At 53.5% G+C, this 27,576-nt stretch overlaps 8 protein-coding genes across 8 annotated transcripts; 4 read left to right on the forward strand and 4 right to left on the reverse strand.

The window, feature by feature from the left end:
• Window positions 1–6,388: 6,388 nt before the first annotated feature.
• Window positions 6,389–10,480, forward strand: PV07_07367 (uncharacterized protein). Its single transcript, XM_016394440.1, has one exon. It carries the CDS (start codon window positions 7,076–7,078, stop codon window positions 10,184–10,186), a length of 3,111 nt encoding a protein of 1,036 aa, XP_016247859.1. The 5' UTR covers window positions 6,389–7,075; the 3' UTR covers window positions 10,187–10,480.
• Window positions 10,481–11,876: 1,396 nt separating this feature from the next.
• On the forward strand, window positions 11,877–13,256 carry PV07_07368 (uncharacterized protein; the record flags this gene model as incomplete). The annotated part of the gene is made up of 4 exons (XM_016394441.1): window positions 11,877–11,944; window positions 12,011–12,083; window positions 12,143–12,309; window positions 12,365–13,256. The coding sequence occupies 4 exons, from the start codon at window positions 11,877–11,879 to the stop codon at window positions 13,254–13,256; spliced, it is 1,200 nt and encodes a 399-aa protein (XP_016247860.1).
• A 561-nt stretch (window positions 13,257–13,817) lies between these two features.
• PV07_07369 (uncharacterized protein) lies at window positions 13,818–14,765 on the forward strand (the record flags this gene model as incomplete). Its single annotated transcript, XM_016394442.1, has 1 exon — window positions 13,818–14,765. The coding sequence occupies one exon, from the start codon at window positions 13,818–13,820 to the stop codon at window positions 14,763–14,765; it is 948 nt and encodes a 315-aa protein (XP_016247861.1).
• A 1,484-nt stretch (window positions 14,766–16,249) lies between these two features.
• PV07_07370 (uncharacterized protein) lies at window positions 16,250–18,151 on the reverse strand. Its single transcript, XM_016394443.1, has one exon. The coding sequence runs from the start codon at window positions 17,195–17,197 to the stop codon at window positions 16,610–16,612; it is 588 nt and encodes a 195-aa protein (XP_016247862.1). The 5' UTR covers window positions 17,198–18,151; the 3' UTR covers window positions 16,250–16,609.
• A 721-nt stretch (window positions 18,152–18,872) lies between these two features.
• Window positions 18,873–19,887, reverse strand: PV07_07371 (uncharacterized protein; the record flags this gene model as incomplete). The annotated part of the gene is made up of 2 exons (XM_016394444.1): window positions 18,873–19,536; window positions 19,637–19,887. The coding sequence occupies 2 exons, from the start codon at window positions 19,885–19,887 to the stop codon at window positions 18,876–18,878; spliced, it is 912 nt and encodes a 303-aa protein (XP_016247863.1). The 3' UTR covers window positions 18,873–18,875.
• Window positions 19,888–20,176: 289 nt separating this feature from the next.
• PV07_07372 (uncharacterized protein) lies at window positions 20,177–22,457 on the forward strand. Its single transcript, XM_016394445.1, has one exon. It carries the CDS (start codon window positions 20,307–20,309, stop codon window positions 22,149–22,151), a length of 1,845 nt encoding a protein of 614 aa, XP_016247864.1. The 5' UTR covers window positions 20,177–20,306; the 3' UTR covers window positions 22,152–22,457.
• A 468-nt stretch (window positions 22,458–22,925) lies between these two features.
• On the reverse strand, window positions 22,926–24,906 carry PV07_07373 (uncharacterized protein). Its single transcript, XM_016394446.1, has 4 exons — window positions 24,642–24,906; window positions 24,524–24,567; window positions 24,380–24,472; window positions 22,926–24,323 (listed from the first exon to the last, which is right to left on the reverse strand). Exons 1-4 carry the CDS (start codon window positions 24,708–24,710, stop codon window positions 23,504–23,506), a joined length of 1,026 nt encoding a protein of 341 aa, XP_016247865.1. The 5' UTR covers window positions 24,711–24,906; the 3' UTR covers window positions 22,926–23,503.
• On the reverse strand, window positions 24,884–26,938 carry PV07_07374 (uncharacterized protein). The gene is made up of 5 exons (XM_016394447.1): window positions 26,861–26,938; window positions 26,625–26,751; window positions 26,308–26,561; window positions 25,992–26,259; window positions 24,884–25,936 (listed from the first exon to the last, which is right to left on the reverse strand). The coding sequence occupies exons 1-5, from the start codon at window positions 26,918–26,920 to the stop codon at window positions 25,662–25,664; spliced, it is 984 nt and encodes a 327-aa protein (XP_016247866.1). The 5' UTR covers window positions 26,921–26,938; the 3' UTR covers window positions 24,884–25,661.
• Window positions 26,939–27,576: the final 638 nt, after the last annotated feature.

Raw genomic sequence — 27,576 nt, forward strand, 5'->3', positions numbered from 1 at the left:
GGATCTTATGCAAATGAACGAGAAGGCGCAAGCGGACGAAATCCAGAGCGAGCATGCAGTGCAGGGAGGCCCCAAGATTACCCTGGCAAATGCGTCGGGCGGCCAGCTCTCGGTTCCGGCAGCGCAGCTTGCACCACAGAGCTCTTCCGAGAGCCTCGCTGCTCCTATGCATTCGCCTTCTGTCGAGCATCTCCGGGAAAGAGCAAAGTCGCCCCGAAAGCACACTAGACGTCGATGGTCACAGCCAAAGCGTCCGCAAGATGTGCAAGAAGTCTGGTTCGCAGGTGGTCATGGGGATATTGGCGGAGGCTGGGAGAAGGGAGACAAAGAGCATTGGATGCTCAGTCACACCCCATTGGTGTGGATGGTACACGAGGCGGAGAACGCTGGATTGAAATTTGACCCTGGGTATATCTTTGATCGTCCTATATCCTCGTCGTTGATCAAAAAAGCTGACTTCTCATAGAAAGATGGCTCGTTTAGGCTGCTCACCCCATGCCGTCGATGAATTTGGCGACAGGATGGAGGACACCACCACCCGCCGTTCGTTCCACCAGAATCTAGAAAATTGCTACACTGACGCGACCATCCACGATTGTCTGAAGTACAATGGTGGCTTGCCCCACGGCACCGTATCTTTCTGGAAGGTGATGGAATATCTCCCGTTTCGAAGAATGGACTTGCAAGATGGGAAATGGAAAGCTATCCGCTGGTATGCCGCAATGTTTGCAAAGATGTCAGAGGCTTCGCTAACCATGAATAAGGCCGCTTCCCATGGGAGAAACTCGGGATATCCCAGATGATGCGCAAATCCACATCTCTGTCATCAGGCGTATGCAAGCCGACCCGAACTATCGTCCAGGCAACCTCATCATCGGCGGAGGTGGCCGAGGAGTGCGGAGAGCTCCTAAGAAATATGGCATTGGCGAATGGGCCTCGCACATGTGGGAAGGTGATATTATCAAGCATACCCTTGTGCGGAAGCAACCCTCTTGCTCTGCCTGAGTTGAGGAGGTCGCCGGTCAAACGACAGTAGCCCTTTACCAGCTGGAAAGTGCGATCAAAGTGCACATGGAGAAGGGTCAAGATGTCGAATAAAGGTCTCAAATTCGGACCATAATAATATGCGCCTTTCCTTTTGAGTTCACCTTTACATGTGGTTCTTCCATTGACTGAGAAATGGCCCAAACGCATATATCCTTGCAGAAACATTACCCAGGAAAGGACCATCATCGGTGTACTGCAAAAGGCTGTGGTAAGTGGTGGATGAGTTGATGAGTTGATCCAGTCCAAGGAAGAAATTCGCACAAATCAGACAATAGTTCTCTGTTCGACACTGCCAAATAGGAGTTTTTCATTTCTTCGTTATCGAGGTAGGACGCCATCGTTCCCCGTGGAGAGTTATGCTCCCATTGCAGGCACCACTTCTTATCTCCGAATTAATGTAGACATGTCCATTCGGCACCGCGACTACTTGGTCACTTTGTATCTTTCTCTTCGCCTTTTTACGGGTCCAGAACCACATTATGGGAATGCCCACGGGCAGCAAGTTCGACAGCAAGTTCCGCTGACAGCAAGTTCGCTTAGTGGTTGGCAGAAGCCAACTACACCTAATTTAGCTAGTGGTAATTTCCGCTCGCCATCCTCCGTATCCCTCCTCTAGACCTCGCCGCCGCCTAACCTCGCCGCCGCCTGTCTTATATAGCCAACCTTGGTGTTGATCAAGCTCGTCCTGTTCTGTCCAATGGCCAATCGTCAACCCTTAGCCTAGCGCGCTAGGTTAGGCTGTTCTGGCCACCTCCGTAGGCCACTTAAGAAGGCTGTGAATAAACTACCACCTGAATTCCTTGCCGATCCTGTCACTAACGAGCCATTTGAGAGTCGAGACAATTGACGATTGCTACAAACGCCTAGTTAGCTACTCGCTGGCCTAGGGTTTCGATACTGTCAAAAACGGTGGTGGAACAACGTCGTTCCCTACCTGCAATTTCTAGTGTATATACTACGGCGAGGTCAGGCGGCGGCGAGGTCTAGAGGAGGGATACGGAGGATGGCGAGCGGAAATTACCACTAGCTAAATTAGGTGTAGTTGGCTTCTGCCAACCACTAAGCGAACTTGCTGTCAGCGGAACTTGCTGTCGAACTTGCTGCCCGTAGGCATTCCCCACATTATCATATCTTCTTGGCCTTAGCTCGTCGATTGCTGGATTGGACTCGGGATTTCGCAGTGTCTTGGGCCTCATTAGCTTATGGGATTGAATTACCTGTCTGCAGCTAGCAGCTACTAGAGATCGATGCCCAGCGATTGATGCGTCTCCTGGGGCCGCGATCGGGCTCTGCCTTGTGGCATCCCGTCGATCGAGATTCAAGCATCAGGCCTCCCACTGCTGGGCCGGTCTCCGCATTCAGGCCTCGCTGGCAGCCGGGCTTGTGCTTGGCACGAAAACTATACTGCTGCTGCTGGATGATGATCAGGTCGATGGCTTGCAGGGAGATGAACTCTGTGCAAGATGCCTAACAGGTACAATAATCAAGAGAGTTTGGCCGCTGCGTGCCGGAGCTGGAATGGATACGACGCCCCAATTTCACTCCTATAATGACGAAGGTCTGCATAGGAAGAATGGCCACCGCCTACAGGACCGTGTGCGAAGTTCAGCGTACTCTTATGGTCATGTTAAGAACGATTGCCAAATACAACAGACAACCAAAGACTGAACGTTGGATATTGTCTGTTCGGGTTGCATCGCCCTCCGATCGCCTTGCCGCGAAAAAACCAGCCTGATGCAGATCATCAGCCTCGTTGCAACTCGATGTTGAAGCCATGACGTCTTTGTGCAACCTCCATTCCGTCATAGTTCGAGGCTACAAGCCAAAGCCAAATGGATTTGTCGACGAGCCGGTGGGCTAGAGCAAATCCACACATGCCATCTGCCTGTCGCCCTAGGGCTGCACCGTTCTTCTTTGTCAGGTTTGACTCTGAGCATACCAAAAGAGAGGCTGGTTGGGCAACACATCGTTTACTAGCACAACTCGTTCTGGCCTCCTCTTTGCTTGGCCCTGGGGCACCTCATCAACACATTGACCATGTGCTGCTTGGACAGCCCGATGCCGATGTCATTCTTTTAAAAAGTTTAAACTTCTCTCCTTTGCCAGGTATGTGCTGGAAATCTCTACAATAACATATTCTAGTATCTAACATGCCCGGAAGAAACAGCAGATTGACCTGCTTCGGCCTCCTGCTGCTGTTGATTCTCTGCTCATGCTCTGCCACAGCCACAGAGACGGACAGCAGTCCGAGATGGCTGATACCTCGAACCAATATCACGGGACCAAATCCTGACGACTACGAATGCCAGAGTGCTCGTGCGCCTGATTACTATGGAATTGGGGTTCGTCTGGTATGTTCTGCTCTCAACAAAATGTATATGCCCTTTGCCGGGGCATCCACTTCCTCCCACCATTGTCTGAGCTGTTGAGCCTCAACTAAGTCTAATACTACATTGACAGGGAATCTACTTTTCGTGGTTCACCGGATGGGTCGTAAGTTCTTGTCACCCTTCTGTGTTCCCATGTTGTTACGCAAGCTCACTCTTGTATCTAGGCAAATTCATTCGTGCCTGGTGACATTGGTGGAGCCCTCGATACAAACGCAATCTTCTTATTTGCCAATCTCGTAGCTATGGTACGATGCACCATCACAAAAGTTTTGACCCAGCTCGACTGTGTGATCCTTATGCACCTGTCGGGCGGGACCGTATTTTCGGTCCTGAGTCTTTGGGGATACCGAACTTGTCATTATATCGGAGAAGGCCCAAAGGGTATCCGACACTTTGGAGGCTTTGGCACGCACCTCAGACTGCTGCTCTCTATGGCCGTAGCGGTATATGGGCTGTGGTTCTGGTTGTTCGGTATCCTGCCAGATACTACCGACATCAACGTGGATACAGGCCCATGCAAGACCGTCTATACCTTCATGTTCGCCAAGGTCCGTGCTGATGGCGGTGTGAGAATATTCTACATTGTCATCTGCATCGGCTGCGTCATCTACTTCGGCATCATGTTGCTCATCTCCTCCCTGGGGCTCTACGCAAGGCTTGCAAAGGCGGTCGATCTGGCCAAGAAAGGGAAATGGCGAACGAGCACTCGCCTGCATTATGCTACGGGGCTCTACCAAAAAGAGTAAGTCTCTCTAAGAGCAGACTCGAGGCTCGGGAATACCTTGCTGACTCTTTGATCTCTAGACTACGCAGAATCTTCTACTTTCTCCGAATCGGCAATTTCCTCTGGGTTCTGTGGTCGATGATTTTGGTTGAGTGTACACTCAACTTCAACCATGTCAAGGAAGTGCTGGGTCCTGGCAACCGGATTTTCTTCCCTTCCCAGTTGATCCCAATGATCATCGGCTGCTTCAGTTTTGTCCGCTTGATGTATAAGGTGCTCGAAAAGTGGCGAGATCCGGACGACGACCCGTCACTTCCCGCAGAGCTTAAGCCATCCACGACACAGCAGGACTTTCCGGGGCCGAAGAGGTTCTTCAAGGTCTTTGCGCCACCAACAAACTTTATCAATCCGCGTCCTCAAGTGCCGGAAGACATGCCGCCTGAGGACACGGACATAGATCAGCTTGTCCAAGACGAGCCCATACGGCTGCGATATCTAGTCACCTACCTCCCGTGGTTGTCACTGCTGCATTGGTGGACCAACGATGAGCAGCAGCGTCAGAATTCGCACAAGCGTGACGCCAACATGGAAAAGGGCCGTGCCCACTCGCCGACCTCCACACTGCAGGGGTCACCAACCACCCCGACGTTTGTAAACCCATACAAACCACAGATCCCGTGAATAATCCTCCAGCGTTTTGCAGAGCAAGTATGAATCAGTTCTATGATGATATGATAAATGATGAAACGTGGGAAGACAGCAGGAGATGTATCTCACGTGGGGGACACTTCGAGGGGTTCAAATGCAAGCCATGAGGCGTTCTCTGTGAACCTGTTCGGTTCCACAGAGTACAATGTACAACAGTATGCACGGAGGAGGCCTAACACGGGGCTGGGGAGCATGGGGCTCATTTCTGCGATGTGATTGTGTAATATAGTGCGGAGTGATATCCACCAAGTAATCTTGTCAGTTTCGGACCTTTCCATCTCGTCTCTGTGTCACTTTCTCTCTCCCAGCCTCATCGGTAGTCGTTTGGCGGTGAGCCAACTCAAGGATGTGGCGCCGTCTGACGAGAACAGTGTTTCCGTAGTCGCAAAGTGAAAGTCATCCCATATCAACTCAAATATGATATTTCAATTACACAGAGAATTTGGTCTATCCTTGGACACGATGGCATCCTATGCTTGTTATGAACCCCAGGTATACCTGATGTGGCGGCCACCTCGATGCTATTGAGCACTCTAGTGTCTAGTTACATGCTACGAGTACTCGTGTACCAGCGATAATTCCATGTCAGACGGCCTCCCTATTTCTAGCTCCGCAGGGGATCACGTGTATCAATGGCTTGCCAAGCCGGGGCCAAGGCGTCACAATTGTCCGATTTCCGACTGTCGCGTGGATTGGGGGCCGTTGTCACGTTTTGCCAACTCCGTTCATACTTTCCGCAGCCTGGAACATGGGCGGCGGCTCACCGTCGCAGCTCCAAGCAACCACCCAGCCAGCCTTAAATCTCCTTTACTCGCTTCCTTCCCCGCGAGATCATGTCGTACTCAATCTTGCCGTGGTTTTTATCGATAGCTTGACACCCGAACGCATATAGCGTCGTGGGAAGCGAGATGCGATGGCAGACGTGATCACTTCGAGAAAGACCAACAAGTCAGCGTGCAGAGCTGGACCTTTTACGCAAAGTCAACTGAGACATGGCTAACATGCAGCAGAGCCTTTTTGTCAAGTCCGTCCGGAACCTCTGAGCCGGACCCCTGGCCGACGCCAACACCCCTTGACGAGACCTGTTGAATGGACGGAGAAAGCCAGGGCGCATGATGCCGGATGCCTCTTTTTTTGTTTCTTGACGTGGCTTGCAGCTCAAAAGCCCGGCTGAAAAGAGTGTGAAGGGGGCGTCAATTTAAAAGAGCTTCCCACCAATGCCCCGGAAAATCATCTACCAATGGATTGGATGGGGGGCCTTTGTCCGAGCTGTAACACCATTTTCCACCCAATCTCGGCCTGGTCGACCCCAGTCCAGCCGGCGCCCAGCTAGCCGCATCCCTGCACGCTGTTCCTTGTTTCGTCGATCCAGCTTGCCGGATTGGCCTCCCAAGCTCCAGAGCGTCACCTCGTTGGTCATGCATCCTAGACATGGCCTGGAACCTCACCGCAGGATCATGCAGATATCATGCAGGTCGACCTCATTCCTTTTTGGATAATAATGGCGTCGACGAGTCACTGTTGGCCTTGACATAGGCTCAAGTCTCCGGCGAACACGTTACGTGGCTCTGGACGGTACTCCGCCATGGATGTCAAACCCTCCGATCTTGTGGTCGGTTGCTCCAGTCCTGATTCCAACGCATAATTTCCCGGTCTTCAAATCCATGTTGCCGCTCACCCCAGGCGACAATGTGGCCCCTTTTCGGCTATTCTCCACGGGAGCTAGCTGGCACGTTTCCATTCTGCTCGTTCTGGCTTGCTTCTGTGATGACGATTTGGTCAATCAAGAGTCCCTCACATCCCAAAAGGTACGCTCATGCGAGCATGTGGCTTGCTTGACCACCGTCAATTTTGCTCTTAGCCCGCCTCGTCCCCAGCTTCAAGGCCTTTGGGTCCCGCCTCTAAAGCTCTCCTTTTTTTCTTCCATTCTTCTAACGAGAGTGTCGCCGTTGTCCGGTGGGGAGGAGTGTTCAACGTTGACAGCGTTTTGTCTTTTCTCCTTGCTGCTGTGTCTGCTACAACGAGCTCGTTGGTTGAGGTCACATATTCTCCGATTCAACGCCACGTCAATGGTAACTCAGCATTATCGCCCCGGGAACCGCACCCGTTGACGTGGAAGTGGTCACCGCCAAAGAGGTTCTTGAGGAGCTGACATTCCTCTGCATCCCGCGAGAGTACATTGTGCCCATCGAGTGCGCAGGACAAGATGCGTCTTTCTCAACTTCTGGCTTGGACGGTGCTGGGATGGGCCCTACCCTCAGGAGTTTACGCACGACCTGGCTCAGATATACAGAAGCGACAGGATAGCACCGACACGAGCTTTCCGTCCCTCACGACTGGTTCGCCAAGTGCTTCAACAGCCGCTTCCGCCTCAGCAAGCGACACAGTCACTTCTTCTACACCAACCTCGACGCAGGGCGTCCAGCAGTCCGGTTCAAACTCGACGAGTTCGGTCAGAAATTCGGTGTTGTCTACGTCCTTATCCACTACGAAGCACCCATCCAGTACCACAAGCTCGGCCATCCATACCGCTTCCAGTACCCCTTCCAACAACTCAACGACAAGCTCGACCGAGAAAGTATCAGATGCGCTGCCGATACACCCTCGTCTTACCCCGGCGTTTGGGATCGCTGGGGTAATTCTCATCGTCCTGGGGGCGACTTATGCGTTGATTGGTGTCAAGACCAGATGGGTACAGATCTTCTTGTCGTGCGCATTCCTGGCGAGTATAGCGACAACGGCACTGGTTGACTACGTGATGAATCCTCCGGTGACAAATGCTGTTCAAGGAGGCTTTTTCGTGGCGATTTTCATGACCGGCGCCGTGTTCGGGGGTGGTGCTCTCGTGTTCAAAGAAGTCACCGAAGGGTTTGCCTGTCTCTTGGGCGGGTTTTGTTTCAGCATGTGGTTACTGACATTGCGACCTGGTGGGCTAATTACCAGCTCAGGAGGAAAGGGGGCGTTTATCGGCATTTTCTGCGTGTTTTTCTGGGCGATGTCTTGGACCAGCTACACTCGCCCTTACGCACTAATTGGATCGATATCATTTAGTGGAGCCACCGCTTTCACGTTGGGCATCGATTGCTTCACCAGGGCGGGCTTGAAGGAATTCTGGTTTTATATCTGGGATCTCAACGACAACCTTTTCCCTTTGAACACCACCACCTTTCCACTTACAAAGGGCATACGGGTCGAAATAGCCGTGATTGTGATCTGCACCATCATCGGAGTCCTTTCGCAGCTCAAGTTCTGGAAAGTGATCAGGTCTAAGCAAAGCGAGAAAGTCGAGCTCGACGAAGAAGGTTCCCGACAGAGGGAGGCAGTGGAAGCCGCCTTGGGGCGCCATCTCCAACGGCAGAACGAGCGCGACAAGTCCGAATGGGAGAAGCAGTATGGTGATCGACTTGCTAGTAAACGCAACACTGTCCTATGGCAGGATCTCCATACGGACAAAAGATACTCGACCGTGTCAGTCGTTGCACTCGAGCCAGCGTCCGACTCGAGTCCCGAAAGCGGAGAAATGAATGCTTTTGGCCCTAAGAGAGCCTCTTCGGCATACGGATCCAAGAACAAGCGGCAGAGCACGTTGACAGTTGACGTGATTGAAGAGGTGGAAGAGGATACGGATGCCATCGCCAATCAGGAACGCCAGAAAGCGCTTCAAGCCCTGGAAAATTCCCGAACTCCGCTTGGGATGGAACGCAAGGACAGTGGCAGTTCTTCTGCAGCTCAGACTACTCGCAGCGCCTCGAATGATATGAGCTCCAACGAAGAAGTCTTCAACGATCAACCAGGCAAGCTCGGTGCGTCTTCCAAACCTAAACGGAGTTCTCAGCTGTCGCTTTCTCGCCGGTCGAAACACTTGAGCGCGAACTACATTAGCGGCGGCTCTGAATCGCAAGAACATCTGATCGATGGTGAAAGGCCCCAAAGTAGGGCTTCTTCCGCCGCTGCAACTATGGACGTGGACAATGAGGAGCTGGATGTGAAAGCTTTGGACGTTGACCTCGATCAAGATCTGACATTGCCGCCAGAAATTGTCATCTCGCCTGTAGCTAGTTCATCAAGTGTGGTCCCAAAAACGTCAGAGAACCCGGAGAATGCCGCAGTTGAAATGCAAGGCACTGAAAGGTCAACTGCTGGTGGGAACTTGGAGCTCGAACGCCTCTTCGTTGACCAAGATGGACGCTCTGCTCAAGGTGCTTCCAGCTTGGACGAAGCTCTGAAACCCGAGGGAAGTGAAGCGAAGACGGAGACAGGCGACGTGACGAGGTCTCACTCGCAGACATCCGATGGTACCAACTCCAGCGCAGATACTCTGACCAAAACTGCCCTCGCCAAGGTTCCGAGCCAGCTGTCGAGCGTGGTGTTATCGTATCGGACCAACGAATGGGCCAAGCATATCACTACAGCCGAAGAACCGATCTATGACGAGCCGGAGACGATTGAGGGCGTTGACGACGAGTTGCCAACGCAGTTGGCGTCTGTCGCGGCAGAACCCGAGAAGATTGCTGCAGAGCCCCCTGTGGAAGTGCCGCCAGCAGCCGCGTTACCACCGACAGTAAAAGCGGGTGGAGCTGGTGTGGGCATTGCTTCCAAGCCGCCATCGAGCCAACGATCGGTCTCGGATCAAGAGCGTCGTCGCAGCACCGGCAGAATGCCATCGCGGTCAGCGTCGACACAATCACTGAGGCACTCCAACAGCCGGGGCGGTCGGAACTCTCTCAACCCCACGATGCAGAACTCACTTGTCTCAACACCGATCGACGAAGACGCCCCCATGGAATTCACGAACCCCAAGAGGGCGAGTCGACGCATGTCGTCCCCATACCAAATGCCACAGCGGAGCAACAGCGGAATGCGGCCGCATACAGCCTATGGTACTGCCAGCCCAACTTCAGTTAGTATGTACGACCTGGCTCAAACGTCTCGGCCGTTGAGCCAAAACAGCAACCGTGCTGGTATGTCGATCGGGACTCGACTGGAGTCATACAACTCGCACCAGCCGGCTCAGCGTGACCACAGGAGCGACGCACAGAAGCGAGAGTCTCTGCTTGCTGAATGGCGGCTGTCACAACAACACCGCGCTTCTAGCAAGGGCATCAATGGAGCGATGGCGGAAGCGGGACATGCTCAAATGAGGACGGAGAAGGAGAACCAGAAGCTGATGGAGGAATATCAACGAAACGTGCAACAAAGGAAGCAGTTGGTGATGGATCAAGTCATGCGGCGACCGGATATGCAAGAGCTGCATCGTGAAGCGATGCGCAAGATGCAAGCGGGAGCTAATAAAAACCTGGGAGCTGGAAGAGGCTGAGGGACGGCTTTGCCCTCCATCCACTCGTTTGACGATTTCGGGTTCAACATCGAGTACATTCGGGGGTTCAGGTGTTAACAGGAGGGTTTCAAAAAGCAATACGGATCATCAAGAAGGGAAAGGGCCACATTCATTATTGGGAGGGCGGGTGCATTCGCTCCTTTGAAAGCAGGATTGCCTTTTGGGTTTCAAAATGGCAGATGACGAGAACATTAGAGATGATACCCCTAAGCTGGACATATACGACCAAGTAACACCTAATCAAGTTGATATTGATAATCGAGATTAATGTGTGGCGATGGGCTGGAGATAGGGGAGGGGAGCTGGGATATATTTCCTGCTGATCGATTTGACGACTTTGCGTGGCATTAGTGGCATTGTTCGTGGCAGCCACATGGACGACAACGGGGTCGCCCAAGCGAACAGATGGTAGCGTCAACCGTTTGATTGTTTCATGTCGTTCTAGAAGACAACGGTAGCAAACGGGCGAGATGAAAAGAGTTCATGGGGTGACTAGTAGTGTGATAGAGAGATGTGAGTAGATAGGGGGAAGTCGAAGTCTTTATCGCGTGGCTTGCAGAAACCGAGTTGGCCGAGTTGCTTATCGTCCAGGCGCCCAACGGGTGTCAACGGGTGCTACTGGGTCTGTTGGGGGAGTCGTTAGGGGCTTGAATTGGAGGCTTTAACTGGAAGTCTAGGGGCCGCTAGGCATGTCCCGGGGGCTTGGATGCTTATCGCGAGTCTGTCTCTTCCCCCAGGAACCCGCCTCATTGTGTCTGTAACTCTCCATCTCGCTTACCTTGTTCTCCCACCCACTCACTAGATTCTTCTTCCACCCTTCAGCTCACACTTCGTTGCTCAGAGTTCGACCAGGGGCCTCGTCACCCTCTCTCGACGCCGCTGGTTTGTGGACGCCGCCCCAGTGACCATCGCGGGGGAAGCTGGTTCCTGTTGTGCCGCCCTCCACCAGACACCCAGACTCGTAACGAGGCTCGTTCTTTCTGCACAAACAGCCTGAAGGTTTGACGGGGATCCCCATCGTTGGTCGCCCGGGGTTCCTCCATCACGGCCATCCCACGCAAATCCCAGTGCCCAGCTTCATCATACGACAAGGAAAGTGGCTTTCTGGGTTGGACCGGCGCCCCGTTAGTCCAACCTGAACAAACCCGTTGGAGACTGAGAATGACCAAGACCCCGATGATGGACAGCCAGCATGGCGTTTCTTTTGCCTCCCTCTATCATACCCTTTCTCGAACAACCCGCCCTTGGAACCTGGCTACAGCTCGAGTCTCGAGTTCACCCACTGGCCCCCCGGCACGACTTCGCCATCCATCATTGACCTTCTCGCTAGTTTGACCGCCTCGCCTCTCGCTAACGCCCGTGACCTTTCTTCTCCCAGGTGAAGCCAGCCAAGGGCGTTTTCTTATCACTTGCTATCCCCTTCGTCCGCATGATATCTTTGCTCTGGTGAAACCGCTCCTTTTTCCCTCTGGCAAACGCATGTTCTCGCTCGAGTTGAAAGAGACGTGGATTCAACGCCGAATCTCATCTTCTACAAACATGCCGACTTGGCCAGAGGACTCGACCGCACGACTTGATCTGCCCTTTCGGTGAAACCCATTTGGCGCCCCATTTCGTCATCGCAAATCCATCTCGAGAACCGAGGGCGGACTAGAAGATTGGAGCAACCATGACTGCCTTTGTGGTGGAATCATGGATATGGTACTCGGTGGCCATATGTATGGTTCTCTCGCGCATGTACGTGAGACGCTGTTTCAGCCAACAATGGCATGGTATAGGCTAACAATGCAATGCTCTGTCCAGGGTGTCGCGCCTGCTACTATTCAAATCACTGCTGCGACTCCAGATCGAGGACTACCTGATGATGTTCCTGACCGTAAGTCTCCCGGAGCGGCGCAACTACTTTTCTTGCGAAGCCTAATGGAACCATGGCAGTGCCTATATACAATTCTGATCGTGTTTCTCAACATTGATCTGAATGTCTCGACGAATCTCATCGACCCCGCCCATCCTGTCGTCTTGACACCCCAAGAAATATCCCAACGTACGTGGGGATCCAAGACTGTTCTCCTCGTCGAACAGTGCATGTGTGCTGTGCAATGGTAATTATCTCTTTGGGAAAGCTCCATGTCAGTGCAACCTAACAAAACTCTTCAGGGGAACCAAATGTTGTCTCCTCCTTCTCTACTGGCGCCTCACTCAGAATCTCAAGCAAGCCTTGGTAGTCAAGATCGCCGCAGCATATGTAGCCGTCACCTACATCGTCATGGAGATATGCTATTTCGCCGTCTGGTGTCGCCCCTTCCACGACTATTGGCAGACTCCGACGAACAATGTACAGTGCACCACCGCCTTGCACCACCTCATCATGAACCTGGTCTTCAACCTCAGCAGCGACATCCTCATCCTGTCGATTCCACTTCCGCTCTTTGTCAAGGCGCATCTGGAGCTCAAGAAGAAGATTCTCCTGGTGTTCCCGTTCAGCCTGGGACTGTTCACGATGCTCTGTGCCATTTTGAGCAAGCGCCTGAGTTTCACTCATCCCTACAGCTCCGAATGGGTGTACTGGTACTGCCGAGAAGCGAGCACTGCAATGATTGTCACCAACATGCCGTACAGTTGGGCTCTGATCCGACGAATCTTCAATCTGCGATCCTTCTTTGGTGATTCAACCGCAGGGCGTCTGCAGGCAGGACAACCGAGGGAACTTCATGGATACAGCCCGGGAGCAATCGCCCTGGACAGCCAACCGCGGTCGCGACAGCCGAGTCAAGTAGATGGAGACCTTAGAAAACCTTCATGGCCTCGCCTCAAACTTCACCGGACAAAAGAAGACACCACCAGCCCCTGGACACATAGTGACCTGGCCAAAGAAAAGGAAGTCAAGGTGGAAGCGACGACGGCATCGAGCAGCACCAGTAGTGCCGGTTCTGTTCGAAGACCACCACCTGCCGCTAACACGGACTGGACCTTGGATCGGCTGTACCCCTTGGACGATGAAGGGATTACGGCCCCAGATGTAACGCACCGGCGATATGAGGGTGTGTGATGATGGTCTGGGCGATCCCCAGGGGGGAATCATCAAAAGCAACTCCAAAGCATTTCGCCACCCTCGCCCTGGCCCGCGATAGGCGAATGCTCCGAAGCTTATCAGCCCGGGCAGCCTGAAGTTCAGCTTGACCCCCCACCAATCTTATCGAGCAGAACGAGACGTTCCAGCTGGAATCACCAAAAAGTCTCCTGCCTCATCGTCTGAGCTCTCGCTTTTGAACGCAGGACCGAGTACAACGGCCTCGTCGTCGACGCTTGCTATGGCACGTGCCAGAATCCCGAAACGGTCACCGCACGAGTCATTCATTTGCTTGGCAGCCTAGACCCAATTGAGCCGCGCGCTGAAAAATGACGCAGACGGGGCTCGACTCACTTTTGATTTCCAAACCGGCGTCTTTGTCATTCACTGAGCCTTTTTGGTCCATTGACTCACACAAAGAGCTTCCAGCAAACAAAAGACTAACTCCCCGTCACTCATTTGCAACGAGGTAAGTGTGTTGTGTGTTCCTCTTGTTCGCTACGAAACGATCTGGTTGTCGACGGAAGAGAAAGGGAAATCATGGCTGACTGGAGTCTGTCGCAGACAACGCACGAGCAACACCATCTCCCGAATTCTCAAACCTCGTACAATCAGCATCACGATCCAACCCAAGATCTATTCTGGCCTGAACCCGTCGATCATTCTGCCTCCCTACCATCAGAACTCGACCCGCATCCCCAATCTCAACATTCCCCTGCGAAAAAACATGGTATCAAGAGACGGCCGGTCAAGCCCATAATTGCCGATTCTCCTCCTCCGACCATTGCCACAGGTCACGAATCTACTCTCTCGCCTATTATACCATCTCCGCTGCGCATTCGCAAACCAAAGGCCCCATCTCCACAGTTGCCCATGCGCTCCGTGCGCCTCCTCATTGCCTCTCTGGGCAATCCTCCTCCCTACCATTCGACACGGCATTCCGCAGGGCATATCCTCTTGAAACATCTTGCCTCGCACTTGCACCTATCGCCGCTCGCAAAGTCAAAACTGCTGGGCTCCGGCCTTGTTAGTTCTGGCGCCGACGTCGGCCGCGATGAATACACTCTCTGGCAAAGCGGGAGCATGATGAACGTTTCTGGGCAGGGCACGTCAAAAGCGTGGAAACAATTCAACAATCTGTATCCCGCATCTGACGACACCGTGACAGCCCTGGTCATCCTGCATGACGAGCTTGAGTCGTCACCTGGCACGATAAAGCTGCGCCGAGGCGAGTCTTCACCCAAAGGCCATAACGGAATCAAATCAGTGCAGTCATCCTTGAAATCGGCGGGTCTATTGCCGGCCATGGGCAACAGATTCATTAAAATCGGAATCGGAATCGGGCGCCCGTTGTCGAGGGAGAAAGACGATGTGAGTGCGTGGGTGCTTGGACAACTGACACATGTGGAGAAGAGCAAGATTGAGGCGGCGACAGACAGTTTGGTCGCCGTAATGCAGAGTGAGATTCGGAGGTTGGAGCGGTCTTGAGATTTTGTCGGTCGATGATGGAAATGATCACCGCATTGCTTGTACGACCTACCGCGCTGCAACGAGGTCTGGCTGTTCTGGCCGCTCCGGCTGTTGTCGCCGGCTGCTACCTTGCTGACGACCTTTATCCTCGACACCCCGGGCCTACGTCGCACCCAAATTCCTCCCGGATATAGGCATCTGACTGCACTAGATCTCGGAAGGGGCCGGTCCACCTAATGGCGTCGTTGGGGATCTTTCTTGATTTGAAATGATTTGACTTGGCTTTCATGATACCCCATATAGCATTGCCCCGGCGTGTTTTCCGGGCTGCAGTTTTGTGGAATTTAGTGCTGAGCGCGGAGAATGTATTCATGTGCACATCGTGTGAGACGAGCTACTTTGACGTATCTACGCGGCTTGGTCTCGGCATGATATGGGCGTCACTGGGAGGCGAATGTTGAAGAATTGAATCTCCCTGTTTTGGCTTACACATGAAGGGGCGTCATCTGTGAAATTCTCTTCCTGGCTGTTCCCTTGTGCGCCTCGTCGGCAAGGACAGTATATAGATAGGTAGGTATACCTAGGTCGGTATAATCATCCATGCCTCGCAAGCAAGCAAGTATGCCTGGATAGGTAGGCGGGGTGGATACCTTCATTATACCTGGTACCCTCCGGATTCCTTCTATTCCTTCCACACACACACACCCTCCAATAAGACCCCCTGTACGCATGTCTCTCTCCATGCATGTATGTGTATTGTGTACGTGTCTGTGTTTGATGTATATATGCCTGGATCAATGTGCCTGGCGGGGGTGGGTATTTCTGCGCCCAACGTCCGAGTATGTTATACCCGGTATGGAGTATAGGTGGGTTACATACCCACCAGGTATGTACTCGGTCCCCCAAGGTACGCACGCTAAGTATGCCTGGCACATGTAAGTAATCACATATGTCAAGTACGTAACCATACCCACGTAGGGACCTACCCGGGTATGTCAGTGCCATCGCGTCAGTGCCAGTATGTCAATACGCCACCATGTCAATGTGTCGGTACGCCAACTCGACCCGTAAGTATGGGTGTATGTATGTACGCATGTCAGTATGAATACCCACCAACGCCGCACGTAAAGGGACATGGTCGTGGACATTTTATCTCCAGCCACCCGGCATGGCCTGTTTCCTCACTGCTCACTGCTCACTCATCGCTCCTTGTTCCTTGTTCCTTGTTCCTCGCTCACTGCTCCTACTGTAGTGTCCAAGAAGCCGGTTCGCCTCTTACCTCTCCCCGCTTCCATTCCTTCTCCCTGTCCCCGACCAGGTTCCAAGGCAGATGGTCGGGAAGGAGAAGGGTGTGGATCATCGGGCTGTTCTCACAGGTACAGGGGTAAGGGGTCCAAGTATGTAGACAGCTGTACTTGGTCAATGAGGCCAGGGAAATGATAGAATGTCAAAGTGGCAAAAGGGCAAAGCCCAAGAAGGACAAATGAAACGCATTTGAAAGGGGCCCCTCCCCTTGAGTGGTCAGTCGGGCAACCAGGTGGAATGCATCTGCTATGTCATATTTGTTGCTATTAATTTTCTACTCAGCCTCAACCCTCAGCCGTGCCCGATTTCCGCTAATCTTTTACGAGTCTCCCCTCGCACTCTTGTACCGCTTGGGGGCACGCAATACGGCGTCCCCGCAATGATGTCTTGCATATTCCAACGGGCGGTTTCAGCTCAGCTCTTTCGTTGCTCCCGGCACAGGTTTGACCTCCGCCAAAATGCCGAGATCAGATGCAGTTGCGGGCGTTGCATATTCCCATCCAGCCATTACGTCAAGCCATGAAAAAAAAAAGAGTGCAAGTGGTCCCCCGTCAGCTTCAGTCGGTCTGTTGGAAGTAACAAGCCAAGTCAGGCTCTACCGTTGGTGATGGCCGACGATGCGGTATGCAGTCATCCATATAGCGCCCTTTTGCTGGTTTGCGACACCCTACCCGTTGAAGAAATTCAAAAGACATTGGATCGGCGATGCCGGACTTGTGTTGCAGGTTCTTGGTCATGAGATCGCATCTTCCCATTTCTCCACAGCTCATCTCACTGCGTTTCCGAGGTGTGACATGGAGGATTGCTTGTTCAGACATGGGGGACTCCACTACACTCTTTCGAGACCCATTTCCATGGTTCTTGTATTCGGGGTTGATCTGTGCATCGGACGCCGAAACAAGGCAAATGTAAGACGTGGTCCGCACGTCGAGTGACGACTGAGGCAATAGAAAACGATGCCGGCGCAGGGGCCAAATAGTAGTAAAGCGAGTGTATGCAGAGAGAGAGAAGCGAGAGTTGGCTAGGTCGATATCGGGTTTGATGCCTTCGTCGCACGACCTGGTTTGGGTCACGTCGGTGCTGATGCCACGCCCCAAGAGGGCCGAACAAGTCGCGCACAGCTTGCTGACCATATTGACTGACATGATGCGTTGTCCTCTGAGCCGAGCGCGGGTAGCCTTGATGGTTTGTCCTGGGTGACCTGCCTGACTGGAAGCCGAAAGGGCGAGACGGGCATCAATGGACCTGAGAAGTCGTCTGAGCAGAGCGCCGAGTCAAGTCGTAGGTGGTGGTGGTGGTTGGCATCCCCAAATGGCTTGTCGTCTGCTTGACTTGTCCCATGCGCTTGGGAGACGGTCGCTGAGGTCCCATGGGTTTGAGAATACCCGCAACGTCGTAGTGGCCCCGGCCCATGTTTGAGGGTTGTGTTGATTGAACTGGTGGTAACTTGGAAGGTAACGAGGTCTACTGATGGCACTCCCTCTTGTATGTCTCTTCGGGCTCGCTGTGTCAATGTATGGAAGATATGGAAAGGGAACTGTAGGGTGAGGTGCTCTGGTCAAAGGAAGAAGGGAAACACCCTTTTATGCAGGTCCCAACGGGTATCGGTGACACCATGATGGAAGACGGGGCATACGGAAGCTCAGGATGAGGCGGAGGCATCAAGCACGGAGGACCCAGTCAGGTACCGAGCACAATAGTAGATGCGAGCTGATCAGGCTTGTTTCTGTCTGTGTGTTGCTATTCTGCGTCAGCTGTCAAAGATGCGGTGACTGTGTGGCGTCTTTGGTGCTGTCCACCAGCCAGCGACCAGAGCCCAAACCTCTGTCCCTAGTTTGTTTTCGTATGCAGATGCAATGCAAGGTCTAAAAGCAAGCGGATCGACTGGGCCAGGGCCCTGGAACCCGAAAATTCGGTGTCGCCTTTGGGGATGGTGTGGTTGTTGGTCTTGGGAGCCAGACTGCGCTTGGGCCGCCATCTCCCGGTTTTGCTGGGGGCATCGCATGTGCTGTTGAGTTGAGCCCGGCACAAGAGGAATAGGCGGCCCTCCAGTGAGGAATCGGTGTAACTCAAAGGCCGCAGGTATGCTTGTTTCCCTCGTGCATGGTGGTGTGGGAGAAAGGGGAAGGGGAATCTGAGGTCCAGAAGGGCGGTGAGGGAGGCTGACATGGCGCATAGCCCCCTGGTCCATCAACGCCCAAGGGCCAAATGCACGATTCCTTTCCCCACGCGCTGTCCTGCGGCTAATCTAGCAGGCACTGTTCCGTCTAGAGTCGCGATTGGCGTCAGGAATTAGCTACATCGCTTGGGTTAAGTTGCGCCATCTTCCGGCCTGGGGGGGCGTGTACCTATACGAGGAGACATGTGGGATGGGAGAGGCGGTGACGCCAAAGACAAGAGGTAATGGGTCCTCCAGCAGGTAGGCAACAAGCAGGAAGTATTCAAATCAACTCCGTCCTTGCCGTTTCTACCTCCTCTCGATATACAGATTCAGGGAAGTGGCCGAGAGAGAGAGCATCAGCTTTGGCAGGGGAATCCAGGACAGCATCAGGTGCTCGGTGCCCACAAGGAACAGAAAACCGACAGGGCACTGAAGTGGACAAGATCGACGCCAACGGATAGTCTGGGACGTCTTCTCGAATGTCTTCTTCCAGGGTGCTGTCTGCCTGGCGCTCCATCTTCCTGCATAATTCCATCCCATCCGCTTTCGTGTTGCTACCAACACATCCGGAGGTAGCCATCTCCCGGGCGGCCTGTGCATGGGCTTGACCGTTGGACATGCAAGGTCTGCGGCCCTCTCAGTTGGTGATCGACAGAGGGCTGCTACAGGTCAACACCCCCCTCCACCTCCACGCCCTGGATTTCGCCCTTCCGGAACTTGTTGGCCATTTCCTCAAAGGTACACCATTCCACCCCGTCATGCTTGTTGATCCATTCAATGAGCCGCTCATGCAAGAGGGTGATTTGAGGCTTGCCGCTGACTTGAGGGTGGATGCTGATGGGGAACACAAAATGCTCATACTCCCGGTAACAGAAGTCAAAGTGCTCCTGCCAGAATCTCTCAATCTGATGCGGGTCGACAAAGCCGGCAGCGCCCTGGCCCCGCATGGTCTGGAAAGCAGGCCAATCGTCAACGTGCCAATTCGCCGGGACTTCGACCAGCGTCGACGGCCGAAGCGATGACATGGGGGTCATCCAGTCCCCAGCCGAGAGATTCTTGTAGTCGGTTTCCTTCCATGTGGCCGGTGGGTACGGGAGATAGTACAACTGGGAGTCATGATGCATGAAGGAGTGGTCATACTCCAGCCCATGCTCCTCCAAGAGCTTCACGGTTTGAGGCGACGGGGTCCATGCAGGCGCCGTAAAGCCTCTGGGTTTCTTCCCCGTAAATGCGGTGACCACGTCGATGGATTTCTGCAGGACATCCCGCTCCTGTTGTGTTGAGAGCTGCGAGACAAATTCGTGCGTGTACCCATGCAGTCCACTGGGCGGCATATGCACCGCATCAGCAATCCATCCTCATCAAATCATTCGGGGGGAGTCAGAGAAAGCGGTGACCAGGAGCTAAACGAGGACCGACCTACATTTCGTGTCCAGCATCCCGCACCTTGGCCATTTGCTTGGGGAATGACTCGATGGAATGGCCCGGAGCAAACCAGGTCGCCTTGATGTTATACTTTTGGAACAGTGCCAGTAACCTGTCAATGCCCACGGTGGCTCCAAAGACACCGCGAGAGATGTTGGTCACATCAGCCGCCTGACCGGTCTGAGTGTTGATCCATCCGCTAACGGCGTCGACGTCCACGCCATAACCAACAAGGACCTTTTTGACCATCTTGACAGCGGATTGAGTGTAGAGAGTAATGGATGTCCAGCAAAGGGTGTTGGCGCGACGACTGGTGAAGCAGACTCTTTTCAACCCCGGAGACTTACCTGGTGAATCGAGAAACTCCGGCCCATGAGGGAGCTAATGGTATCTATTTGCATTGACATATCACAAGAAACGGAGATGGTCGACGAGAGTGAGGAGGAAAGCGATGAAATCATTGTTGGTTGATTCTCCAAATGCAGAATGTGATCCTTGTACCGAGAAGTATCGACTCCATTTTCCCCAATTTCGCGTGCTTGTCAGCCCCGGGCTTTTCACCTTCCACTTATGTTCACGACCTTCCCAAACTGCGAGAATTGACTTGTTGCAGTCACTGTGACAGCAGAGTCCTTGCATACACCACCCCCAGACGCCATGTCTGACAGATGCCACGGCTTCCTCCTGCCCTGATCCGCCAGGCGACCTCCCAAAATCCACTCCTCCCTCTGCTCCTTCGAGTATGTCGCGACCTCCCCTCAGCTCGCAACGAGCTTCGGTGGCTTGAAGAACACGCTCGTAGTCTCGTCAATACACAGACATTTGCTAGCCACAAGGCTGTGGACTCTCATGGACTACCCAGGTTGGATCCGAGCGAAGAGACGGGCTCTGTCGACTGGCAGACTGTAAAACTTGATACAAAGATCGAGGATTGCCATGGACCTTTGAACCAGACACAACAGGGCGTTCCCATTACTAAAGCCATTGATGGACGAGGATCCAGGAAAGTCGCTGCAGTTCCTACAGGATCTATCATTTCTTCGTCGACGGCTCAAGCGCAATCCGTTCGAATTCGAAAACACGACGTGGGAGGAACCGCCCACATAACCGCAGAACAGCGAAAGCTCACGGTGCGCAAAGTCAAAGTCCAAACTGACCGCACACGAATTCGGACTTACAGCGTCGGCGAAGTCTCTACCCTGAAAGCAGAAGGTGCAGGGCCCAGTATTCGCCAGGTTCGAACGCGGAATGACCAGAGCATTGTTCACGCCCCTACACCAGCCAAGATCAGGTCATGGCATGATGAGGGTGTCCGTGAGCCAGGTTTGTGGCCTCCCTCGAGCGAGGATTTGATCAGGAGTGAGACAGCCGAGCATGCGCAGGTGAAGAAGATTCTGGCCCAGAATGTGGGCAAGAGATCCAAGGGTATGCCACTCCAGTACATCATCGGCAACCAGCCTTTTGGCAACCTCGACATACTATGCCAGCCCCGTGTCTTAATACCCAGGCCAGAGACAGAGACGTACACTGAAAAGGTTGGCAACCTGCTATTGTCCGCGCTTTCCTCCACATATCCCTCGACGGGTTCAGGGCCGCAGAGCCGCAAGAAGTTCCGGATCTTGGATCTCTGTACAGGAACCGGATGCATAGCACTGCTTCTCCACTCGATCCTCAAGCCTCCTGGACATGTCTCAGGCAACGACTCGGCCGCCATATCTCCAAATATGAGTATTGAAATCCTCGGCATTGACAACAGCCCGGATGCCGTTTCCCTGGCCCAAAAGAATCTGGCACACAACATCTCACAGAAGTTGCTGCATCCGGATGCCGTCAACGATGTCTCCTTCCGGAATGTAGATGTTCTGGGTTTGGCGAAGCGAGCCGGCGACGGCGAGGATACGCAGCACCAGATTCGCAAGGTTCTCAACGGCGCGGCCGGTGACGTCGGCGAACAATCGAAGGAGGAGGATAGTTCCTCGCCAACTGCGCCGTGGGACGTGATCATCGCCAATCCTCCGTACATTGGCCCCAAGGACTACGAGCCTGGCGGAAGGACAGAGCCGAGCGTGCGTAACTACGAGCCCAAGGAGGCGCTTGTTCCCACCTTTGCTCGAGGTGAAGACTGGTACCGCTATCGATCCTCTTCGATCGTCCTGGCCGACCTGTTTTATTGGCCGCTGGTGCGCATCGCCAGAGCCGTCGACGCCAAACTCCTACTTATGGAGGTGGGCGACTCGGAACAGGCGTCTCGCGTGTGCAAGCAGGTGTTACGCCACTACAGCTCGCCCACGGCTCGGAGGCAGCTCACGCCGCGGCTCGAAACTTGGAGGGATGACGGCTCTGTGAGGATCGTCCCCACCCGACCGTCTCCAAGCTTCGACGCCGATTTCGAAGAGGCGACCGACCCAACCGTCGCGGACCGGGCGGTCGTCGTGTGGACGAATCAGATGGCCGACTGGCGCCGCGACACTCTCCCTACTTCCAACCCCGAACTTGACAGGACACCTACCTGAACACGCAGGATGGAAAGGCAAGCCGCCCTGAACGCGGAAACCTGACGAGCGAGAAGGAAGGTAGAAGAGGCTGGACGAATCCAAAAGGGAGACTTGGGCCTGAGACCTTGGCCAGGAAGAGAAATGATGGTCCCGGGTGAACAATTCTACAGTAAAGGAATATATAACTCTGAATGTTGGATGGAACTGTACCACTCTGATGTTTCATGATCCCAAATTTGGCCTCCGGGCCCTATCTACTGCTCTAGAAACCTAGTCAACTGCGCAACCACCTCATGGTGGTCTCCCGATCGAGCCAGCATCAGCGGCGTCTCGTCGAGACTGGTTCGGTGCTCCAAATTGACCTTCCCCGTCTCCAGCAGGAGCTTCACCACCTCATGGCGGCCGTTCTTCGCGGTCCAACACAAAAGGGGTTTGATACGCTGACCTGGTGCCGTTCGAGGAGAAGGAACCTTGCACTCACAGCCTTCAGGATCCCCAAGAGATCATCGTCGGTTTGCTCCAACTGCTTTTGTTCTTCGAGGCTCAAACTTTGGAGTGCTGCCGTCCGCGGACGTGGGCAGCGTGTGATCCGTCGGTCCTTGCACAAGCGAAGACATGATGGTCATCTAGCACCAAAACAGGCACACCGGCTATGGAACGCAGTCTGAAAACGGGTGCTTCTGCTACGGTATAAGGGGAGCGGTCGACGTGGGAGCGTCAGTGGTCAGGTTCAGCCTCATCAGCTGCGGGGTTTGGATCGCTTGATGTTCGAGAAATAGTAAATACTTATCGCGGCCTAATAGGTTGCCACGTGGCTTCGCTCGGCAGAGTTAGCAATCTCGGGTTATGTACTGCTGTGTACCGCTGGGGGATGGTGCATCTTCAATTTCCACTCGCTGTCGAGATCCCCGCGCGGTAATGGAACTGTGCTGGCCAGACCGTTGATGACCGCGGCCGTAACTCCCGAGTTGGCGTCGCACAGGCGAATCACCGATACGAGTGCGGTGACATGGAATCTGAATGGCCCCTGTTGTGCTTGTTCTGAGAATAGCCCGGACAAAAAACGCCTCATTTCCACCTAGGCAGATAAACGCCGCCCGCGATGCCAACAGCTCAAATGCAGACCAAAACCAAATCAAAAAAACCGCTCCTCCCTACAATTCCCACTTCTTCTTCCGACTTTGGAGGGTATAAGACACCAACCGAGCGGCCGGTGAGTCGGGTTGATAGATAGACAACAGACGCTCAGACTTCCACCCACAAAAGCAAAATGACGCTGCAGAATTCCAACCCTGGTCGTGATAAAAGAACAACAAGCTCCCTCTCCAGAACAATCCCTCCGTGACATTCCAGACATGCCAAAAATCACATCACCTCGCATGACTGGGCTTTCTGGCATAAACCACGTTCATGCGATGGATTGCATGGACCTTGGGACTCCTCAGTTCGTTTCTGACAGTGGCGCACAGGGCTCTGACTTCGTCCGCGGTCCAGCCCAATACACTCGTCAACAACCTCAACGTCCAGTTCTCCAAGCCGGTCTCGATGTGCGCTCTGCACCACTGACCAAGCTGTTTGAGACTAGGATCCTTTGGCCAAGGCCCGATGGGCCACTTGTACCGGCGTTCGGTGATGGATTCAAAGCCCGCATTGATCATGTGTTGTCTCATGGTCTCAAAAACCTGTAATTCCCGCTGGAGCTTTGCATGGCACTCGGGACCCACATTGTTCCATGCGGCAATGCCACCGTCCCGAGGGATACTGTTATCATCACTGGTGAATTGGGCAGAATATTCAGCCTGCTCGAGCCACCCGCCGGGCTTAAGGCAGCGCATGCATTGTGCGTACAGGGCCGACCAGTCCTCGATGGTGCCGTGGAGGCCGCGAATATGGATGAGATCGAAAGTGTTGGGGTCGTATGTCCATTCGGATTCCATGTCATCAATCTCGAAACGTACGTTGGGCGGGACCCATGTGGGTTGAATGGGAGAAAGGTCGGTTCCAGTGACGACAGCGGAGGGATAGAGGTCAGCGACATCAATGGCCCATGCTCCGGTTCCTGTACCGAGATCCAGGATTTGAGATGGGTTGGGATTGATAGGCGCAAGGAAGAGGCGGTTGTCGAGAGTTCTCAGATACAGATTGTGGCCGATGTCATGGTGTTGGTTAGCCTCTTCGTCGTTAGAGCCCCTGCAGCGACAGCGTAAGCGATGAAGTACAGAGGTCATAATGCGACAGTAGCATACCAGTACTTCCCATCCTTGAAGGCATGGTAAGTCCGGCCATTTTCCACACGATAGTCCCTTATCCACGACGATATTGAGGTTGTCTCGGTTGAGCTAAAGAATGTCAACTCCAGTTGTGGTGGGAGGAGCTAAGATATCACCCACGCTTCGTCTCCATATGCTGAGTCGTTATCATCATCCTCAAGGTCCTATCACGGATATTGCACTGTCAGGGAAGAGTCCGTCGGGAAAGGTGCCGGGGAATCTTTGGAACTTGACTCACTGGATCGGCAGTTATTCGACTGGAGCGTTGACTTTCAGTGTCGGCATTTTCATCTCCTTCTGGGCACATAATGGCCAGACGTAGCCCACAGGGAGCTGCCTTGATGTCTTTTTTCTAGTCCTGAGATATGGATAAGGTATGTTGGGGGTGGATTGTTACGCGACAAGGGTATGAACAAGGGAAAGACGGATCAGGGCCCCGGCTCGCGTGATGTGCGTTACAAATTGTAGAGTGAGATTGGCAACGGCCCTCAGGCACAAGGGGGTGTGGAACCCCGCGTCCCCGTCTAGATTTGGCCGGATTGGGACAGAGAGCAATCTCTGCTTATTCCATTGAGTTCGAGAACGTTGGCTGTTGAACGGGCCGAACCGATGTTGTTCTGGTTGTCGACAGCGGTGCTCAGCATGCTGGGGAAACGCGTAGCAGAGGCCCCTTCAACCACGAGACGGTGAAGAAGAGAGAGGTCGGAAGGGGCTGAACAAGATTTAATCACTTTTCTGGCTGGCAGTTGTCGAACTCGACCTTGGGGCTTGTTGCGGGGCACGACGTTGAGATTCCGAAGGGACCTTGTCTGCCGTAACGTTCGAGCTGCCCGCATCCTCCAACCCGTGGCTGGCCGGTCTCGACTCGTCGGGGTGGCTAGCAGATACCGTCAGTGACTTTTGACTCAGGACCTTTCACAAACTTCGTGAGACGTGTCTAGTCTGGCGGTGCATTCGCTTTGATTTGTCTCCAGAGTGTCCCACAGCCTCGCTAAAGCAGGGTGGAAGCGGGAAGCGGGATGGAGTCCGGAGACGGTCAAAGCCACAGCATTGCCTCGGCACGTGTTGTCGGAGAGGGATGCTGCGAGGCTAGAAAAACGACCCGCAGGCTTGTGAGGTTGGTTGGTCGTTTGATCGGTCGATTTACGAGTAGTCGATGCTTGGCTGAGGAATCCAATGCCGGCTGGCGCTGACTGCCGTTGAAGCGAATGCAACTGGAATATGAAACCCGAGGAATGCGCCATGTCTTTGTTGGTCGCTACCCCAACACGAATCTAGCTCCCTCCACAGCCCTCTCCATCATCTCGTGGGCAACAGCGAGGCTAGGGAAGGCATGGAAATAATGGGGAAGGCCATCGTAATAATCGAGCTTGCTCTTGACCCCACTCTCTTTCAGTCTGTGGTCCAAGACCACTGCGTCGTCTCGAAAGCAGTCCTTTTCCGCATTGACGATATAGCATGGAGGAAACTTGGACAGGTCGTCGGCGAGACATACGAGGTGTCGTGGGCTGTCCAAATCGATGTCGAAGTGGGCTAGCACAAGGTCAATGAAGATCCAGAACAGGTTGATCGGTTGGATGTGACTTACACCACATGAATTTGGCAAGCTCGAGACCAAACACGGGAGTCCCAGCATGTCCGTTGTCTTCCCACGAGGTATACATATGCTTGTATTTCCCATTATACTCCCAATAAAGTGTTACAACGAACAGCAGAACGCAGCCAGTGACGGAGGTATGGTCACCTTTGGCCATGAAGTGGTACGCCACTTCAGCTGCGAGCATTGCGCCGGCCGACCCGCCACACACAAGAGTATCGGAAGGATCGTCTCCCAGCTCTTTGGCTCTGTTGCGACACTATTTGAGTCAGATCTCCAAGATAGATCATGTGAAGCGTCTTCTTACCCAGGGAACAGCCTGGCTAGCAAGGTTGATAATGTCGTCTAGTTTGACTTTAGGAACCTTGGGGTAGTTGACACTGATGACCAGACATGGTACTTTGGCGGCGAAGATCCGGCAATGAGCGTCCTCGGTGTCAAGATTGCCCGCAATGAATCCTCCACCAGGGAAGTAAATCATGAGTGGCAGCGGTTTGTCTGAGGCGGGCTTGTAGATTCGGACTGGGAGGTCACCATGTTGGCTGTCTGTCTGCTCATCCCCTGGAAAGGTGCACGTCAGACTCAGCGATCCTACTGTAGCATTGGTTGAGCCCATTTACTCACAGACTTTCAAGTCTTCAGATAGCGGGGGCCATTGTTTCGCAAGCCCGGCGAAGACAGCATCGTACGTGGGAACATCAACATCCCAATTACCTGTCATCACATATCGACCGCCAGACGCGTCTTCGAGCTGGTGAATTGTCAGTTGGGCAGGGGACGCCAGAGGCGGGGTATCTCTTTGGCGGGGATGTCATTTTTGTCGAGGAGTGAATGTAAGTTCTAGGAGATGAGGTGCTCACTGCCAGCCATTCTGGTCGGTAGCCTTCTCGAGGCCAGTCCTTGCTGGGCTCAGTTGTCATGGTTGGTGGGAGTCGTTGAGCAGGACAGTTACGTAGAGTGGAAGACTGACAGCGGCGACAACGGCTGCAGCCGCACAGAAACCAAGTCTTTGAGTGGTGGATGCGGTGCTCACATCGACCTTCCAAAACCGGGTTCGAGCCACAAACCATTTCAGACTGCGCATCGCCATGAGACACATATGTACTTATCATCCTGTAATCGAGTCATATTGCAACGAATGGCCAGTGTCTAGTAGATCCGCAGCAATGTATTCCGTCTGTGTTGCTCTCTGTTGCGCAATATAAAGGATCCCAGTGCAGGAACACAAATAGTAAACGCTGTATATGCCATAGGATTCTCTGAATAGGTGAACAGTTCTTCTCAGATAGAAATATAATGCAATAAGGGAGGTCTAGCCAATTCATAATATGTCTGTGGCAGATGATGGCTTCCCAGCGCAGATACTCCCTTGCCAAACATCCACACACTAGATATCCCTTCCGTGGCTCTCACTCATCTGCAGAACATTACTACCTCGTCCAGCTTTTCCTCAGCTTCTCTCACCGCCCCCAGCAACAATGTCTGCCATGCAGCAGGACACTTGGGACCTGATCTGGGGATTCACCATTGTTATCACTCTCTATTTGGCCATCGCATTTCCGTTCTTGTTGTGCAC

The sequence above is a fragment of the Cladophialophora immunda genome (genome assembly GCF_000835495.1).
Source record: "Cladophialophora immunda strain CBS 83496 unplaced genomic scaffold supercont1.4, whole genome shotgun sequence".
NCBI lineage: Eukaryota > Fungi > Ascomycota > Eurotiomycetes > Chaetothyriales > Herpotrichiellaceae > Cladophialophora > Cladophialophora immunda.

What these genes read in the sequence shown, in the direction of transcription:
- PV07_07372 (XM_016394445.1), top strand. Translation starts at nt 20,307, where the DNA reads ATGCCACGGCTTCCTCCTGCCCTGATCCGCCAGGCGACCTCCCAAAAT.
- PV07_07374 (XM_016394447.1), bottom strand. Translation starts at nt 26,920, where the DNA reads ATGACAACTGAGCCCAGCAAGGACTGGCCTCGAGAAGGCTACCGACCA. An exon ending in ACCGACCAGAATGGCTGGCA is followed by an intron (nt 26,752 to 26,860) that starts GTGAGCACCTCA and finishes ACAATTCACCAG; the next exon opens with CTCGAAGACGCGTCTGGCGG. An exon ending in ATCTGAAGACTTGAAAGTCT is followed by an intron (nt 26,562 to 26,624) that starts GTGAGTAAATGG and finishes GCACCTTTCCAG; the next exon opens with GGGATGAGCAGACAGACAGC.
- PV07_07367 (XM_016394440.1), top strand. Translation starts at nt 7,076, where the DNA reads ATGCGTCTTTCTCAACTTCTGGCTTGGACGGTGCTGGGATGGGCCCTA.
- PV07_07373 (XM_016394446.1), bottom strand. Translation starts at nt 24,710, where the DNA reads ATGTGCCCAGAAGGAGATGAAAATGCCGACACTGAAAGTCAACGCTCC. An exon ending in GTCGAATAACTGCCGATCCA is followed by an intron (nt 24,568 to 24,641) that starts GTGAGTCAAGTT and finishes TATCCGTGATAG; the next exon opens with GACCTTGAGGATGATGATAA. An exon ending in TTCAAGGATGGGAAGTACTG is followed by an intron (nt 24,324 to 24,379) that starts GTATGCTACTGT and finishes CTGTCGCTGCAG; the next exon opens with GGGCTCTAACGACGAAGAGG.
- PV07_07370 (XM_016394443.1), bottom strand. Translation starts at nt 17,197, where the DNA reads ATGTCAGTCAATATGGTCAGCAAGCTGTGCGCGACTTGTTCGGCCCTC.